General features: G+C 40.1%; 1 protein-coding gene across 12 annotated transcripts in view; it reads left to right on the top strand.

Moving 5' to 3' along the window:
* Positions 1-19772, top strand: part of LOC142742998 (protein 4.1-like) — a 161229-nt gene that overhangs the window by 61760 nt on the left and 79697 nt on the right. For all 12 annotated transcript variants that reach the window (XM_075853323.1, XM_075853314.1, XM_075853313.1 and 9 more), the window contains exon 6: positions 19567-19642. In XM_075853323.1, coding sequence (XP_075709438.1) covers positions 19567-19642 — 76 coding nt within the window. The remainder of the gene's footprint in view (positions 1-19566; positions 19643-19772) is intronic.

Raw genomic sequence — 19772 nt, forward strand, 5'->3', positions numbered from 1 at the left:
TATACAAAAACACCGAAAAAGGCCATACTTACAAATGGACACAGCCAGGTCAGAAACGCTGATGGAGTGAGCAGGTGCTTTAAATAATAATAGCCACTCCCACAAATCTTGAGGGGAGTGGTATGTGGTGCATGGGATGTGTAGTAAGAAATAATAAATGAATAGTGTATGTTCAAGTGTAATACTGTAAGTGAAATACAGTAATGAGTGAAGTGCCCTGTGTAAACAAGGCAGCGATCAGCAGATGAACGAGCAACGGCTCATCGGCAGCACACTTCCCTGTGTAAACATCGCTGCTGACTTGATAAAATATGGGGAGGAGCGAATGTAGTAACGACCGCTCGTCCCCATACATAGCTCCTTGTGACAGGAGCAAACGAGCGCCAATCAACGAGCGGGCTCGTTGATAGTCTCTCGCTTCACCGGACAAAATCGGTGTAATAGGGCGTTAAAAGAGAATTAGACAGACCATACAAATTTTCAGCAGAAGGTGCATTGGTGTGAAACAAATGGGGTTGTCCACTTTAGACAACCCTCTTTCATATACCCTATTAGGGTTCTCTTCATTAAAAGGGTTTTCTCAAATTACGCCACAAATATCGGATTGGACCCGCACCGAACAGACCTTTATGGCATATCCTGTGGATATGCCATATAGGTCTATAATGGCAATACCCCATTAATAGAGAGGGGTCCTCTTTTCAGAATCCTAATCTCTTTGCCGGAGTGGATAGCGGTTACTTAAAGGGAATGTGTCGCGAATTAAACCTTTTTTTTTTTTTAAGTAAGTTACTTATTTCTATTATTTTTTACGTTTTTTTGCTGTATTTTTTTCTTTTTTTTTCTTCCACATGGTGGAAAGTATTAAAAATTAAATAATAATTTGACATGTTTTCCTATGTTGGCTACCAGAGGGAGCACTTCCCAGAATTACAGCAAGGTGAATAAGGCAAAGCAACCTGACTCACAGCTGCCGTAAATGTGGGAGGGAATCTCACCCCTCCCCCCTCCTATAAACCAGGAAAAGGTGTCTTCAAATTGCTAAGCAGTGTCCGGCTGCCATTTTGGGTGTGATTGTTGAAATGCAGCTGGCAGAAGCTATAGGACACACCAAAAGGCTAAGGGTATGTTCACACACTTACTAAACAAAGGGAAAACCGCTCCTGATTTTCCGCCATTTTTTAATCAAACACTCGTTTTTTGGCAGCGTTTTTTGGAGCTGTTTTTCTATAGAGTCAATGAACAACGGCTCCAAAAACGTCCCAAGAAGTGATATGAACTTCTTTTTGGCGGGCGTCTGTTTACGTGCCGTTTTTGGAAACGAGATCTCGCTGCAAAAGACAGCAAGCATGGTCTCGAGTAAGTGACACACATTAACGTTACCGAAGCGTCGGGAGTGTTTAATAGACATCGTGTCCTGGCTGGAAGCGATGTCTATTTACTCTCAAGACACTTCAGTAATGTTAATGAGTACATGAATGGAGAGAAGTGTATGACGCGGATTGGTCAGCGTCATACACTTCTCTCCACAACGCCCACTTGGTCAAGAGGAAAAACACGCCGGTTGGGCATAAAGCTAAAATAGGTCATAACTTGGTGAAAATGCATCGTTTTTCTAAATAAAAACCACTGCTGTGATCTACAATACAGCGCCGATCAGATTATGTAGGAGACAGGGCACTTATAATCTGGTGACAGAGCCTCTTTAAATCAACCTATCGATTTTCCTGGCCTTTGTCTAATCTAGAATACCTTGGTATTCGGTTTACTAACCACATTTAATCCCTCTATACAGCTAACTAACCCCCCTCCCCTTTGACCCATCTTAAAAATAAACTACTGGAAGAAAGGAGCAGATACCACATCTCATTAATGCGATCAAGATGACATTTCTCCCCAAGTTTGTTCATTACTTTCAGGTCCTTTCGGTGCTGGTGCAAGGCTACTATCTGCAGACTGTAAATCGCATTATCCTTTAAATTTATCTGGAATGGAACAAGCCCTAGAGTGAATAGACCCCCTACTCTGTATAGACACAAATTGGATGGTGCATTAGATGTTCCGGACATCACAATATACTATTATGCAATACAAATTTCCCCTCTTGTGAAGTACCATGCATCGCTAAAACACCCTTGTGGCTAGCATTTGAGGCACCTAAATGCCTCCTGTCCACTCTTCCCGCCTTGCTTTAGGCTTCCTTTAACTTTCTGCCTACCATCTATCCCCATTATGAGACACTATCTTGAGGTTTGGGATAGTATTAAATATTCTTCTGCCCTTTTATATCCCGTCCCCTGCCTCTTACCTGTCTTTGGGAATTCTGTTCCTTTCAGCACAGTCGTCGTCCCCCCTTAACCTTTTAATCAGTGACTGTCGTCAGGTCTAATGACAGTCTACCACTTAATAGGGCGTATCACACCTATTCCCACTTTACAGGAGAAACACGACCTCCCTTTCAATGAGCTTCTCCTATACTTGCAGGTTAAACGTTATTTTTACACTTCTTAAGAACGCAATCCGGCCCCCATCCCTTTCTACTTTTAAACAGGTGCCGCACTGCCCCTCATGCCCCCACCCCAGTCTGATCTTCGTACTCTATTCTGATATGTTGCGATCCAACCCTAGAACCACCCTTACCGATATAGCTAAATGGAAGGCAGACTATCGAACCCCTCCCAGATTGCCTGTCACTGACAAGCAATAATTATATTGTTATGTTTTGGAAATAATATTTTATTGTAAAAAATGTTAATTTGTGTGTTTTAATCCCATAAAGGAATATTTCATTTTGGTTTTTATTTTTTAACTTTAATGTACTGCCATATATCCTATACCAGTATATTAGCCTGTGTACTAATTTTGTCCTAACAGGAAATATGGTCAGACATTCCTGGTGTCCTTCAATGGACGCTGGGCTGTCTGCCTGCCCATATAAGGTATGTCCCTCAGTCGCGTCATAGAAATTCCCTGTGATGCGATCAAAGGGGGGTCCCCTCTTCTTTTCCCTTTGAATGCACCATCAGCTTTGATCGCGACATTGAAGGAGTTAATGGCAGAGATCAGAGGTTTCAGGTTTCTATGATCTCTGCCGTTCGAGTGGGACAGCAGCTGTGTATTACAACCGTTGCCCCACTCCTGATTGCGCAGGCACACTTGCTGTGCCTGCGCTATCAGCATTATGTGTATGTGCATCATGATGCGAAAACGCCCTGCCACTCATGACCAGCATGGACGTCATTTGTTGGCACCAAATTAACTCAAAAAATAAATATTTCACATTTTTTTCATAATCAAGAACTCCTTTTTATTCCAGTCACCTTCCCTGACAGCAACACTGGATGTATAATGGTTCTGTCATGAGGGATTCCTAAAAACCAAATTCTAAGTAAGAATGAATTTAAAAAAAAATTTTCAATAAAAATTATTTTATTGTTTAAAAATAGTACACCATTGAAACACATTAACATTGATTCTACCACAACTGTCACGACTTGTAGAATTAAGCGTACATTATTTGTTACACAACAAATGACGAAAAAACAATAGCAGATTTTCTTTTTTTTCCATCCCCTACGAAAAACAAATTATGGTAATAAAAGCTCATCAATAAGTTGTATATTCTCTAAAATGGTGTCAATGAAAACTAGAACTTGTCCCACAAAAAAAACAAGCCCTCATACAGTTAAGTTGATGGAAAAATAAAAAGTTATGGCTCTCGAAATGCGGAAACAAAACGCTATTTATTTTATTCTTTTTATTGTGCAAAAGTATTAAAGCATAAAAACTATAGATATTTAACTTCACCGTAATCTTACCTTTTGGGCAAGAAGGGGTTTCCATTGTTTTCTCATTAACATAACACTATTTTATTGCACCAAACTGCATGGTCTACATTTAGACACATGCAGGACACTTGCCCCAGCTTTATATAGGACGGGTTGGTAAATTAGCACCGCTGAACAAGTATGCATATTCTCAGCAGTGAGAGCGCAACATACTGAGTGTTTGAAGGGTTTCTAGTGTTACCACACACACACACACACACACACACACACACACACACACACACACACACCCCTTATGGATTTTCTGTGCGTAAATTACGCAGCGTATTACAGTAGCAGCAAAATGGATTCGATTTGAACATATCCACACGCTGCGGAAAAAAGATGCAGAACACAAGTGCGGAAATTGACCCGGGGTGCGAGTTTTGTACCGCAGGTGTAATCGTACCCCTATGGAATTTCCAACTGGATTTTCTGTAGCTTTTTCCCCAAAAAAATTGACAGATTGAGAATCCGCCCCGCAGGTCAGTTTTCGCACTTCTACACACAGCATAAAAACATAAGCAGAAAAGATCAGATTTGTTCAGATCTCATCCACTTTGCTACTACTGTAATACACTGCAGAATTTCTGCACATAATATCCAGTTGGAAAGTCTTATGCTACTTACGAATTTACAGAAAAAAAATTATGGGCAAATAATGAAAAGGTAAACAAAACAACATAGCAAGCGTTTTTTTTAAATTTACTTTTATTTTACAATAGAAGCTAACACGAATAAGTTTGCAATCACTATATATATACGGCGCTGTCGGGAAGGTGTTCCCACAAACCGCAGTACAGTTACGTTGCAGTGATGGTGCGGGCTCAGAAGCAGAGCCGGCACCATCTCCGCAGGGTGACAGCTGTATTATACATCTGGCACCCTCCTGTAACTGCCAGGACCGGAGCTATTCTCCGATCCGGCTGATTAACCCCTCAGATGCTGCGCTCAATATTGCGCAGCATCTGATAGGTTTTAACCCGACCAGCCTGCGGCATGTCCTCATAGGCTTGCTGTCAGTGAATAACTGACAGCGCTAATACACTGCACTACGTATGTAGTGCAGTGTATTAGAGTAGCGATCGGGGCATCAGGCCCTCAACTGCCCTAGTGGGACATGTCAAAAAAGTTAATAAAAATGTCGTAAAACAATAAAAACACACAAGTTTAAAATAATTAAAAAAAGCTAAACTGACTTTTTTCCCATATGAAGTCTTTTATTATGGGAAAAACCATAAAAATTAAAAAAACTACATAATTGGTATCGCCGCATCCGTAACGACCCAAACTACAAAACTATTATGTAATTTATCCTGCACGGTGAACGGCGTAAAAAAAAAAACATGAAAAACAACGACAGAATCTTTGTTTTTAGGTCAATCTCCTTCCAAAAAATGCTATAAAAAGTGATCAAAAAGTCACATTTACTCAAAAATAGTACCAATAAAACCAACAACCCGTCCCGCAAAAAATTATCCCTGACACCGCTTTGTGCACGCAAAAATAAAAAAGTTATGGGTCTTAGAATATGGCGACACAGAAAACAAATGATTTTACAAAAAGTGATTTTATTGTGCAAAAGCTGCAATACATAAAAAAAACTATATAAATTTGGTATTGCCATAATCGTATCGACCCGCAGAATAAAGCTAACATGTAATTTAGGGCGCACCGTGGATGCCGAAAAAAAACCAATAAAAAAACTATTCCAGAATTGCTTGTTTTTGGTAATTTCCTTTACAAAAAAAATGAAATAAAAAGTGATCAAAAAGTCGTATGTGTTCTAAAATGGTACCAATAAAATCTAAAGCCCGTCTCGCAAAAAACAAACCGCACACCGCTCAATCAACTGAAAAATAAAAAAGTTATGCCACTAGTAATGCGGTGATGAAAAAACATGTCAATGCGCAGGCTGGAGGGGCACATTCCTTCAGTTTCAGGGCCCTAGTATTTAGGAACTAGGAAGGGAAGGGACATAGAACATCCGCTGGAAGCGAGGATGCCCGTATTATACCAGCGCAAAACTTTCCCAGCAATATTTCCCAAACTACGAAGGAGAAAAAGTCCCCAAAAGGTGCAGAGCGTTACAAAAGGGGGATAAGAAAGAAAACCGTTTATCAGTGTGACACCCGCCTGCGCATAACGGATCGCTTCACATCGTAACACACATCTGTGGATAATTGTATTATTTACCCCATTATTATACCCTCTTATTATGCCCTGATGTACCCCGCACAGATCTACATACAGTGAGGGAAATAAGTATTTGATCCCTTGCTGATTTTGGAAGTTTGCCCACTGTCAAAGACATGAACAGTCTAGAATTTTTAGGCTAGGTTAATTTTACCAGTGAGAGATAGATTATATAAAAAAAAGAAAATCACATTGTCAAAATTATATATATTTATTTGCATTTTGCACAGAGAAATAAGTATTTGATCCCTTTGGCAAACAAGACTTAATACTTGGTGGCAAAACCCTTGTTGGCAAGCACAGCAGTCACTTTTTTTGTAGTTGATGATGAGGTTTGCACACATGTTAGATGGAATTTTGGCCCACTCCTCTTTGCAGATCATCTGTAAATCATTAAGATTTCGAGGCTGTCGCTTGGCAACTCGGATCTTCAGCTCCCTCCATAAGTTTTCGATGGGATTAAGGTCTGGAGACTGGCTAGGCCACTCCATGACCTTAATGTGCTTCTTTTTGAGCCACTCCTTTGTTGCCTTGGCTGTATGTTTCGGGTCATTGTCGTGCTGGAAGACCCAGCCACGAGCCATTTTTAATGTCCTGGTGGAGGGAAGGAGGTTGTCACTCAGGATTTGACGGTACATGGCTCCATCCATTCTCCCATTGATGCGGTGAAGTAGTCCTGTGCCCTTAGCAGAGAAACACCCCCAAAACATAATGTTTCCACCTCCATGCTTGACAGTGGGGATGGTGTTCTTTGGGTCATAGGCAGCATTTCTCTTTCTCCAAACACGGCGAGTAGAGTTAGTGCCAAAGAGCTCAATTTTAGTCTCATCTGACCACAGCACCTTCTCCCAATAACTCTCAGAATCATCCAGATGTTCATTTGCAAACTTCAGACGGGCCTGTACATGTGCCTTCTTGAGCAGGGGGACCTTGCGGGCACTGCAGGATTTTAATCCATTACGGCGTAATGTGTTACCAATGGTTTTCTTGGTGACTGTGGTCCCAGCTGCCTTGAAATCATTAACAAGTTCCCCCGTGTAGTTTTCAGCTGAGCTCTCACCTTCCTCAGGATCAAGGATACCCAACGAGGTGAGATTTTGCATGGAGCCCCAGATCGATGTCGATTGACAGTCATTTAGTATGTCTTCCATTTTCTTACTATTGCACCAACGGTTGTCTCCTTCTCACCCAGCGTCTTACTTATGGTTTTGTAGCCCATTCCAGCCTTGTGCAGGTCTATGATCTTGTCCCTGACATCCTTAGAAAGCTCTTTGGTCTTGCCCATGTTGTAGAGGTTAGAGTCAGACTGATTAATTGAGTCTGTGGACAGGAGTCTTTTATACAGGTGACCATGTAAGACAGCTGTCTTTAATGCAGGCACCAAGTTGATTTGACGCGTGTAACTGGTCTGGAGGAGGCTGAACTCTTAATGGTTGGTAGGGGATCAAATACTTATTTCTCTGTGCACAATGAAAATAAATATATATAATTTTGACTGTGATTTTCTGTTTTTTTTTTTTTAAATATAATCTATCTCTCACTGGTAAAATTAACCTAGCCTAAAAATTCTAGACTATTCATGTCTTTGACAGTGGTCAAACTTACAAAATGAGCAAGGGATCAAATACTTATTTCCCTCACTGTATGCCACCACATTATAAACTGAAATACCAGCAAAACCCCAAACAGAACTACTACCAAGCAAAATCCATGCTCAAAATGGCGGTCTTTCCCTTCTTAGCCCTACAGTGTGGCCAAACAGCAATTTAAAAGTAAGGCATTACCATACCCGGGAGAACCCGCTTAACAATTTATGGGGTAAGATTCTCTAGGGGCACAACATATTGTGCGGTGAATAGGCAGATCAGTGGAAAAATTGCAATTTTCACTTTGCACCATCCACTGCGTATTCATTTCTGAAAAACACCTGTGGAGTCTAAATTCTCACTACACCCCTTGATAAATTCCTTTAGGCGTGTAGATTCTAAAACGGGGTCACTTTTGTTTGGTACATCAGTGGCTTTGCAAATGCAACATGGCGTCCGCAAACCATTCCAGCAAAATCTACGCTCCGAAAGATAAATACCGCTCCTTTTCTTCTGAATGTTCCCATATATGTAAACAGCTGATTATATGGGGTGTTACCGTACTCGGGAGAAATTACTTTACAAATGTTGGCATGCCTTTTCTTCTCTATTCCTTGTAAAAATGGAAAACTACATCTTGTTGAAAAAAAATAATTTATTTTTCATTTTCATGGCATAGTTCTAATTAATTCAGCAAAAAACCTTTGGGATCAAAATTTTCACTATACCCCTAGATGATTTCTCAGGGGGTGCAGTTTCCCAAATGGAGTCACTTTTGGCGTTTTTCCACTGTACTAGTACTACAGGGGCTCAGCAAATGTGACATGGCGCCCAGAAACCATTCCAAAATCCAAATGGTGCGCCTTCCATTCTGAGCCCTACCGTGTGTCCAAACAGTTGTTTATGACCACATGTGGGGTATTGTTTTAATCGGGAGAAATTGCTTTACAAATGTTGTGGTGCTTTTTCTCCTTCAGTCCTTGTGGAAATGAAAAAAAACTAGCTAAACCTACATTTTTTTTGAAAAAATGTAGATTTTCATTTTTACGGCCTACTTCCAATAAGTTCTGTAAAACACCTGTGTGGTCAAACTGCTCACTGTACCCCTAGATAATTTTGTCATGGGGTGTAGTTTCTAAAATCGGGTCACTTGTTGGGGGTTTCCACTGTTGTACCCACAGGGGCTTTGCAAATGTGACATGGCCACCGCAAACCATTCCTGCTAAATTTGAGCTCCAAGAGCCAAATGGCGCTCTTTCCCTTCTAAGCCCTGCCGTGTGTCCAAACAACCGTTTATTACCACATGCGGGGTATTGTTTTACTCGGGAGAACTTGCTCTACAAATGTTGTGGTGCTTTTTCTACTTTAGTTCTTTTGGAAATGAAAAAAAATTAGCTAAACCTACATTTTATTTGAAAAAATGTAGATTTTCATTTTCATGGCCTAGTTCCAAAGATTTTTGCAAAAAAACTGGCAGGTCAAAATGCTTGCTACACCCCTAAATAAATTTCTTGAGGGGTGTAGTTTCCCAAATGGGGTCACTTCTGGGGGGTTTCCACTGTTTTGGTACCACAAAACCTCTTCAAAGCTGACATGGTGCCTAAAATATATTCTAATAAAATGGAGGCCCAAAATCCTCCAGGTGCTACTTTTGCTTCTGAGGCCGGTGCTTCAGTCCAGTAGCGCACTAGAGCCACATGTGGGATATTTCCTAAAACTGCAGAACCTGGGCAATAAATATTGAGTTTCATTTCTCTGGTAAAACCTTCTGTGGTACAAAAAAAATGGATTCAAAATGAATTTCTGGAAAAAAATAATGAACTTTTGTAAATTTCTACTTTGCCTTAATGCCTGCACAATGTCTAAATGGTTAAGAAACTTTCTATATGCTGTTTTGAATACTTTGAGGGGTGCAGTTTTTAAAATGGGGTGACTTATTGGGGGTTTCTAATATCTAAGGACCTCAAAGCCACTTCACAACTGAACTGGCCCCTTTTAAAAATAGCATTTTGAAATTTTCTTGAAAATGTGAGAAATTGCTTCTAAAGTTCTAAGCCTTGTAACGTCCTAGAAAAAGAAAAGGATGTTCAAAAAACGATGCTAATCTAAAGTAGACATATGGGGGATGTTAGTTAGCAACAATTTTGTGTGGTATAACTGCCTGTCTTACCAGCAGATACATTTAAATTGAGAAAAATTCTAATTTTTCGCAAAATTTTGGTGTTTTTCACAATTAAGTACTGAATGTATCGGGCAAATTTTGCCAGTAACATAAAGTCCAATGTGTCACGAGAAAACAGTCTCAGAATCGCTTGGATAGGTAAAAGCATTGCGGAGTTATTACCACATAAATTGAAACCTGTCAAATTTGAAAAATGAGGCTCTGTCAGGAATGTCAAAAGTGGCCACAGCGGGAAGGGGTTAAAGATATCAGCTTGTCAGTAACGCTATTAAATTCACACACAGCAGATTTTCTGCAGAAATTTCTGCAACTGTCCAATTTACCTGAATTGGGCCTGTAGTAGTCCATGTGCATGTTGCAACCGCATTCACATGTATAGAGCAGACCCTTGTTCACACTGCGCAGATATAATGCAGATATATTTATAAACACACGTCTCACAGGTCAGGTAACCGGTTAAGTGCAGTCAATTAGGTATCAAAGTACTTCCAACGAAAATAGCCGACTGCCATATATCATAGACAAAACAAAGAGAACAATGAGTCACAAAGCCATGAATAAATAGAAAATAGTATAAATTTTATTATAATAAAAAAGACAAACCGTATAAAAATGCAAAAGAGGATCTAAAGAACATGGTCTGTGCATGGACCACACAAACAGTTAATAGTACAGTCACGGGTAGATATAATGCAGATTTTGCATTTATGTATTTAACCAAAACTAGGAACAACACCTAAAAAGTATAATTATATAGAGGAAGGTCTTAGGCCACATGCACACAATGTGTATTATGTGCGGATTTGCATTTTGACCACGACGTGTGAGCTCAGCCTAAGGCTTGTTGGAGTGCAGTCACACACGGCAGATTTTGTTGCAGAAATTTTCATCTGAATAGAACCTGTAGAAATCCATACATCTGCTGCAGAAACCACCCCATTCAGATGAATGGAACTGATTTTTTCCGAATTTCCGCAACGGAATTGTGTGCGGAAATTTTGCAGCATTTACAGTATCAGAAAAGTGGATGAGATTTAGAAAATCTCATGCCCACACTGTGTAAAAAGAAGCCACAGCGTAAACCTTAATAAATTTAACCTGCAGTGCGGAATTTAATTCTGCAGCATGTCCATTTATGCTGCGTTTTTGTTGATTTTTCTGTTGCGGGTTTTCCCCATTGATTTCAATGGGGATGCATAATCTGCAAGTGAAAGCCAAGCAACTACGGAAAAAAAAAATCCTACTTAGACAGAACGCTCTCCTTCCTGCAGTTCGGCATCTTGAGATGATGTTGCAGGCCATGCGCCCGCTGCAGTCATTCATAGGCTGCAGGGTGACATGGCCTGTAATGTCATCCAGGGAGGCCGGAGGGGCGAAGTATGAATGGCTTTCTCCCACAGCGGATATTCTGTTTGGAAAACCGCACCACGATGTGGTGAGTTTTTTTTTTTTTGTTTTTGTTTTGTTTTTTTGGATGGATGGAATGTACTCGGGGTTCCAGGTCGGACACACTGCGTGATTTTTATGCAGCGTATACGCTCCGTGGGAACCCGGCCTTCGGCTACATTCAAAATGGGCGGATACGCTGTGTAAAGTTACAGAGCGTATCTACCCTGGCGACCGCAGGGAATTCCTGACGAAAAACCGCACCAAGTTGTGGTGCAGTTTTTCGGCTGGAATGTCCACTTCAGAAAACTGCACGTTAAAAAAATCAAACAAACACATGCTTACTCTCTGAAGTCCTGCAGCTTGGCCTCCTGGGATGACATTTAATCCCTTGCGACCACTGCAGCCTGTGATTCACTGCAGCGGTCACCTGGGATGAAACGTCAAACCAGGAGGCCGGCCTGGACGAAGAACCACAGAATTCTGGGTAAGTATAAGATATTTTTTTTTTCAGCGCAAAATCACTGCTTTTTCGCCACAATAAAAGCAATATCTGCTATTTGTTGCGAGTTTTACCTTCCCATTAAATTCAATGGGAAAAACAGGCAACAAAAAAAAGCAGCGATTTATGCAAGTACATTTGACATGCTACCGGTTTAACTTTTCATTCTACGACGGCTAGCTTGAAAACGCCCTTTAAAGAGCGTGCGTGCCTTGCGCTCTAGTCGTGGCTGATATTCTCATTCTCTAGGAACACGTGTCAACATATACAATAATAAAAGTAGTTTTCACTTTGTAGTTGTGCTCTTATTTTTGGGCTTTGTAATCCGCGTGATGCAGCTTAGCAATGATGGGATGGGAGGGGGTGCTTAAACCTTTGGCACAGATCTCTGTGGAAATGGTTTTCTGGGGGGGGGGGAGCGGACGACACTGATCCCTTTCCAGATGGCTCAACGGCCTTTCGATTTTAAGCCTCTTTAGCTGATCAGTCGTCCGTGTTGTTTGAAGATGAGTATGCACCATAAGCTGGCCTCCTTTCCCTTCATCTATGCCCCCTTTTTTGCCACAGCGCACTGGTATTTTGTTGTACTCCTGCCCCTTTATAATTGTAAAAGACATACTAGCTTACACTGTGGTAGTGATGGGGTTTTCTACCATGCTCGTGTATATTGTTTTCATGTTATAGTGATGGTTACACATTTTGTTAGCAGTGTATTTTCAGACCTGTATTGGAACGTACTCCTTTATATTTTAAATGGTGAATAACCGTTCAGCTACCGCCCATATCAAACATCTAATCCTTTGATATTGTGTGATAATTAATATTGCACGTAATGTTGTAGTATATTTGCTAGAGAACTAGGGAAATGTATTATTTGCAGTTCATAGCCTACTCTGCATGAAAATGACTCCGTAAAAAATTATATCCTTAGTTAACCGTTTCCATGGAAGAAGCAGAGAATTTATTTTCTCCATTGTTTTCATTTTGCGTATCGTACAGAAAAAACACCCACTGCAAAATCATATTAACATTTGTAGTTCTGCTGCAATCGGCAACCACTATTTATAAAGAAGCCGTTCCTAGAAATGGCAATGTGGTAGCTCATGGAACTCCTGCGCTCACGGGAGCCACCGTTTCCCACTGCAAAATGTGGCAGAAAAATGCCAGAGAAACGTTAAGGCCCTGATCAGAGTTTTTATTTTGTAGGCAGAATAAATCTGCCTCTGAATTCGTTCAGGAATTCTGAGGCAGATTTTGACCTGCCTGCACTTTTTTGCGACGTTATTCTCCCTCCGCCATTGATGCTAATGCAAGGACCGGGGGCAAAAAACAAAGCGAAAAACGCTCGAAAACTAGCGCTGTAGGTTGTTTCAATGGGAGGTTAGAGACAAAGAACACGGCAAGAAAGGTAATGCCGCTTCTGTTTTTTTTTTTTTTTGTGCGGATTCAGATTCGGTTTACATGTCAAAATCAGTGCCCAAAAAAACTGAACAGGCCCTGTACATTGAGTTCTTTTTGGTGTGTTTTGACGCGGAAACCGTGCCAAAAAACTTCCGAAAACCACTCCCATTGATTTCAATGGGAGGCGTAAGCGTCATGCCATTTGTTCGGGCATTTCCGCCTCTGACCTCCCATTGACATCAATGGGAGGCAGAAAAAGCCGTTTTCGCTGCGTTTTTTGCCGCAGCCGAAAAACACGGCAGAAAGTGCAGGCAGGTCAAAATCTGCCTCCAAATTCCTGGCAGAATTTTGAGCCAAATTTTTCCGGTCCGCAAAAAGTGTGAACTTAACCTCCTGCTTCATTTTCTTATTGTTTAACTGTTTACTTCAACTTTTAGTCCGAATTTCAACATACAGTGTGCAATTTCCTTGTTGCACAAACAAGTAGCTGTATTTTGTTTCACATCTATTGCACTAAAAGCAGCCAAGAATTCACTGAACTTATTAGACCTTATTTAGATTGTAAGCTCTTATGAGCAGCCACCTCTCTTTGTCTCTGTTTTTTCATTTACTTTGAGAACTTGTCGTTTCGTTTACTTGTTACTTCCCCAATTGTAAGGTGCTGTGGAATATTTTAGTCATATTAATGAAGATTATTATGTATCAGACTGGTTGTTATGGGCAACAAACTTTCCCAGTTTTTATTTACTTTTCTAGTATCATTTATGACATGAAAGCTGAATGGTTGACACTTATTTTTTTTTTCCATGCAAGTTTTAAAACCTGAATCTGTGTCAACTTTAAAAAAAGGAAAAAAAAAAAACCCCTCTCCTAATATTATGTAACTCCTTTAACTGACGTACTGTCGTCTGTAAGCTAAGCTGTATTCTCCGCTGTTACCCTGCCACCAGTTATCCATGCTCTGGTCCAATGACTAGGACACAGTGCTCACGGTTATAGTGATATCATCTAACATGATCTCATTGTTCAGTGGCCGTAAGACGTTCTAGCCAATTGACCAAAACATTGCTGCGGCAGATTGGCCGGGTTTTTGTGGTCCAAACCGCAATATTATACCTTTTTGGGAGGTCAGAGATGGGAACGCCCGAAGAAAGGGCATGTCACTTTTTCCCATGAGTGGGAAAAAAATCTCCTCCACCTCCCATTGAAATCAATGGGAGGGGATTTTTGGGCAATTTTTGGCGTGGTTTCCGAAACCGCTAAAATACTCCATGTGAACTAGCCGTTATTGTAGTGGTGCACGCTGTATGATCAATTTGGATCATCTAGCTAGAAATGCTAGATGCTTTTCTCTTCCTTACACCACTTGTTAGACTACTATACTGCAAACTAACTATGCAAGTGTTTTGCGCCAAAAATGATAGTGCAACGTGTTGCGTTTTAGGCCATGCGCCCTTGTCAAGCGGAAAGTCTAGACCACACTCCTTTTCTGCTAAACCAGTGACTGTTTCTATACAACGGCCCAACTGTGATCTTTAGTGAGAACAAGGATAGGTTAAAGAGTGACACATGGAATTTTTTAATTCTTTCTCTTCTCAGCCAATTTTCACTTTTTAAAAAAAAATAAAAAATCCTCCCCGCCTTCCAAAAGCCAGAACTTTTTTATTCTTCCATAGAGTAAGCCATATAAGGGCTTGTTTTTGCGGGACGCGTGGTAGTTTTTCATAGCACCGTTTAATGTCCCATATAATATACTGGGAAATGTAAAAGGAAAAAAAATAAATTCTTTGTACAGTGAAATGGGCAAAAAAACTTGATTCGGTCATTGGTTTTTGGGGTTCGTGTTAAAGGCATTAATTGTGCGGTAAAATCAACCTTTGTATAGTTTTTGTATGTTTTACCACATTTACAAAATATACTGTTTTGTGGCGCCACTAAAAAAAACAAAAAACAAACCTTCCTAAAAAATGGAATCTGAAAAAAAAAACGTGACTGTCCATATACATGAGATAAAAATGGAATCTGAATGGCATTTGAATAAAAACTGGTGCCTATGACCCCCTTTATCACCCCTCTAAATACAGGCCCCCTAAATCTTTATGGACACTGTTACAAATAAGTGAAAAATAATGAAAGCTTGTGATACAAACATAAATACAATCTGGTCTATACATGTGATAAACATCATAGAGCCATTATTACAGTCAGAAAAAGGTAATCATAATCGGCTAAACTGTAATGTAAATAGGTGAAGCGACTAAACGACTAGCGATTTTAAAATGCTGATTCATCATGCCAAAAATTATACAAACATAAAAATAATTGTTGGTTCTGACCTTGTATCTAAACCTGAATTATTTGATATTTGTTAAATTGGCGACCAAATAATGAACATTTAACAGTTATTGAGATGACATTGTGGGTAAATACTTGTCTAGAATTGCTATTTGATCGCTTACGGTGGTCGCATTAAAGATCACTAACATGAATATCTCTCGTGTAAATGGACCTTAAAGGGAAGGTGTCATGATTTATTTTTTTATTATCGCTTTTAATATAATGTAAACAAAAATTTTATTTATTTGTGTTGTCACTTTCTACTTTTGAATGTATTATTTTTACTTCTCTATGGGGGCTGCCATTTTTTTTTCATCTCTGTATGTGTCGATTAACGACACATACAGAGATGCTATACGGCACATACAACCCCATAGAGAATGCGAACGGGAGCCGTTCCATTCTCAGATGCATGTGCAGTTCCCACACAGACCAGAACGAAGCTCGTTTGTAGAGCGAAATCCGGCGCCATTTTTATGTGAAACGGAAGCCGCTGCCGGACAGAAAGATGACTACTTCCGGCCACGGCTTCCGGCCGTATGTTCAACGAAGCGAAGGCGCAAGGAAGAGGAGCGGAGGCGGCAAGAACTTGCTAGACGAGTGGCGGCAGGAGCAGGTCCTTTATGTTGGTGTATGATGTGTAGAACCTCCTACACTGTGCAGTCACTCAGAAAATGGCGGCACACAGTGCAGGAGGTTTGAAGACATTCAAACCCCTCCCTCTCCTGGCACTATCCAGAAGAAGGGAGGGGGGATTGTGTGAGGACACTAGAGGAGAGTGTGTCCACCCCAAATTTGCAGCATAAATCAATGAGGTTGCTTTACCACAGTGACCATGCTGCAATTTTGGGAACTGCTCCCTCTAGTGGCCAGCACATGGAAATGTTATAAATTAGAATCTAATTTAGATTTCCTGACTTGTGAAAAAATGTAAACAACGTGTAATCACTTGAGTAATTGTTTAACTGAAAAACTAATAAAATTCTAGCGACACATTCCCTTGAAAATGGCTTCATTCTACAATGAATTAGCTTTAAAGATCTCTACTTACTGCCCTCATCACGTTGACACAGATGCACAGATATTTATACTGCCCGTTGGACATAATCAGGTTTTTTAAGCAAAAGATTATGTTGACACCTAGTGGACTACGCACCATTTACATGAGACTTCACAGAGCTCCAGTCTAGTGTATCTCTTAAAGCCCCCAACAGATCATGACTTCAGAAGGTTTCACATTCAGACATGGGAGATTTTCTGTGTGGCTTCTACATCAGAAATACACTAAGTTACAGTGCAATGCTTTTTTCATAGAACAAGATAGAGATATATATATATATATATGGTTAAACCTATATCTGTCTGTTAATCAACGGTCTTGTTTACTATTTCAATTCTAACGGCAGATTAATACCAGATACAGTTGAGGAAAGCAGTATTTTTAAGCTATAAGGAGGTTTTCAGATGTCGCATGTTCAAAACGCATGGCGCGGTTTTCAACAGATTTTCAAGCTACTCAGTGTACACCTATGGACCGATTTTTTTTATTTTTTATACATATATTTTTTTATATATATATATATATATATATATTTTTTTTTTGTGGTAAGATAGATACTCTGTATGTAGTCCTAGTCTAATGCATTCCCATAGACTGCTCACTACAAAAAAAAAAAACCAGGTCTAGCCCCAGCCTTAAAGGGGTATTCCCAACTTATGACATATCCACAGGAAAGTTGGGAATGTCCAAGTGTCAGTTAGGAATACCTCCTTTTCAGGGCATATTCAAACGTTGCGGTTAAAACGGTATAAAAAAAATGTATCTAAAAACCTTGTTTTTTTTACCATGATTTGATGCATTGTTTTTTTTAATGCCCAATGCATTTTCACCGCAACCGTCTTGAATCTCTGAAAAAGCGGTTTTGTATATATAACATAATATATATAACTGCACCTCAATTGCAAGCTCTGAATACACACCCTAAGGCCAGATTCACACGAGCGTGTGCGTTTTGCGTGCGCAAAAAACACGGCGTTTTGCGTGTGCAAAAGGTCCGTGTGTCCTCAGCATATGATGCGTTGCTGTGTGATTTTCGCGCAGTCGCCATCATTATGACACTCAGTTGTTATGTTTGTAAACCGAAAAGCACGTGATGCTTTTCTGTTTTCAGTCATAGTTTTGTCTACTGTAGCGCGCATCGTGTGCAGCACACGGAAGTGCGTCCGTGTGCCGTGCGCGGTTTTCACGCACCCATTGACTTCATTGGGTGCGTAATGCGCGAAAAACGGGCAAATATAGGACCTGTCATGAGTTTTACGCAGCGGACATACGCTGCGTGAAAATCACGGACTGTCTGAACAGCCCCATAGACTAACATAGGTCTGTGCGACGCGCGTTAAAATCACGCACGTAGCACGGACGTATTATACATTTGTCTGAATAAGCCCTAAGACAGAACCACGTGCCACTTTTGATGTGCATAATGGACTCAATGAATTTTCCCTTTTGAAATTTCCCTCAGTTTTCTTGTAAGTTGCTCTACGTAAAAGAATGCACTCTGTTGTCTTTTCTGATTTGCTGGCTTTTTTTCTAGTATACAGACAGATTGTGTAACTGCATTTTGGTTTTAGTTGTATGAAAAGAAAAAAGGGGATATAAGCAGATAAACCGAGTAGCAGACATGGTATTGAAGCATATTTCTGGAGTTATTATCCAGCATTCTCTTTTATATGGCCTTGGGTAATTTAAAGCACTTGTTTGTTCTAAAGAAAACCTTTTATGTTTAACTATTTATGAAATGGCTTTTGAAAGTGTTGATCTGAATTGGCAAAGAAGTTGGAGACTGATCTGGCAGCATACTGTGTCTTTTCAGCATTAAGTCCGCTGCAAGTATTGCGATTTTCTACTCTTATACTTTCTGCACCGCAAATCCATTGCAATTTACAGTACACAGATTACTCAAAACCCCCATCCACACATAGGGGGAAAAGTCTGCACGGAAGTATTGTGTGGATTATCAAATCTACCAGATACCAGTTATCTCGCAGATTTTTAAGCAAATTTTACTCTTTCAGTATAAATGGTAAAAACCATTCCTTCCACTACGTCTAAACCTAGCCTTGGATTTACTGTCTTTTATTATATAAAATGTATTAAACTTATTATTTTATTTATTTAGTTTTCAAAATTAATTTTGCACTATACAAAAAATGTAAACAATCCTACCCCCAAAAAAAAGTGTGCCATTTGGCTAATAGGAGCGCTGGACTGGAGTCCACTGTATTCATGAAGACCCCTCTCCCTGCCTGTCTATGTAGTGACTGACAGTCTGCTGTGTATATACAGCAGCCTGTCATTCACTGCACATAGGGGTAGGGGGGGGGGGTGCTCCTTTCGGAGTTGAGTGTATTCATTCAGCAGTCCAATTCGCCAAACTGCACAAAAAAATTGTGATGTTGTTTTGACTGTTTGGAGTACGGACCTGTAGCTGTCTCACATAGAGCAGCATAATAAAGGGGTTATTATGAAAGTGAATATTTTTTTTCTCAGGGGTTGCAAATTAAATAAAACAAAAAAGCAATACTTAACTATCCTCACCCCTGTCAATCCAGCGCTTTCGCTCCGGCAGCACTCCTGGTGGTTGTTTACATGCAAGTAGCATGTAACCACTGCAGCCAATCAGAGGGCTCACTGGGGACAAATACAACATATGGCGGCTGAGCCCTCTGGCTGCAGCAGTTACATTCTATGTGCATGTAAACAACCACTAGGGGTGCCACTGGAGCCTCATTGCTGGATTACCGGAACAAGGATAGGTAGGTATTGCTTTTCAGTTTTCATCTATTTCATTTTCAGCACCAAAGAAAAATTTTTCCAGGATAACCCCTTTAAGCTGACAGATCCCCTTAATATATGCTGATACATATTATTGTTTAGTAAGGTTGTTACTACGTACGTTTGCTAGCTTCAAAGCAGCATTAAATTATGCATTGATTTAGTGTTGGGAATTTTTGCCTTCCTCTGGATCAACATGGTGGGATTGTAGATTGGACCTGATGGAACGGTCTTTTTTTTTTTTTTCTAACTTCGTTAACAATGTAACTGTATGCTATTAAATATTTGTGTAATTGCCAATGGTTTATTCACAGGAGCTCCATGGGATTTTACGTTCAGTGTGAAATTTTATCCACCCGACCCTGCTCAGCTTACAGAAGATATAACCAGGTAATATCTGCTATGCTATTTTCACATATTATTACACATTTAATAAACAGATTTCTATAGTAGTTATTGTAACAAAAATTAGTTAGTAGTAATACGTGACCGTTTTCCAAGGATATACAGTACAAACAGT

This window comes from Rhinoderma darwinii, chromosome 2 (genome assembly GCF_050947455.1).
Source record: "Rhinoderma darwinii isolate aRhiDar2 chromosome 2, aRhiDar2.hap1, whole genome shotgun sequence".
Lineage (NCBI taxonomy): Eukaryota > Metazoa > Chordata > Amphibia > Anura > Rhinodermatidae > Rhinoderma > Rhinoderma darwinii.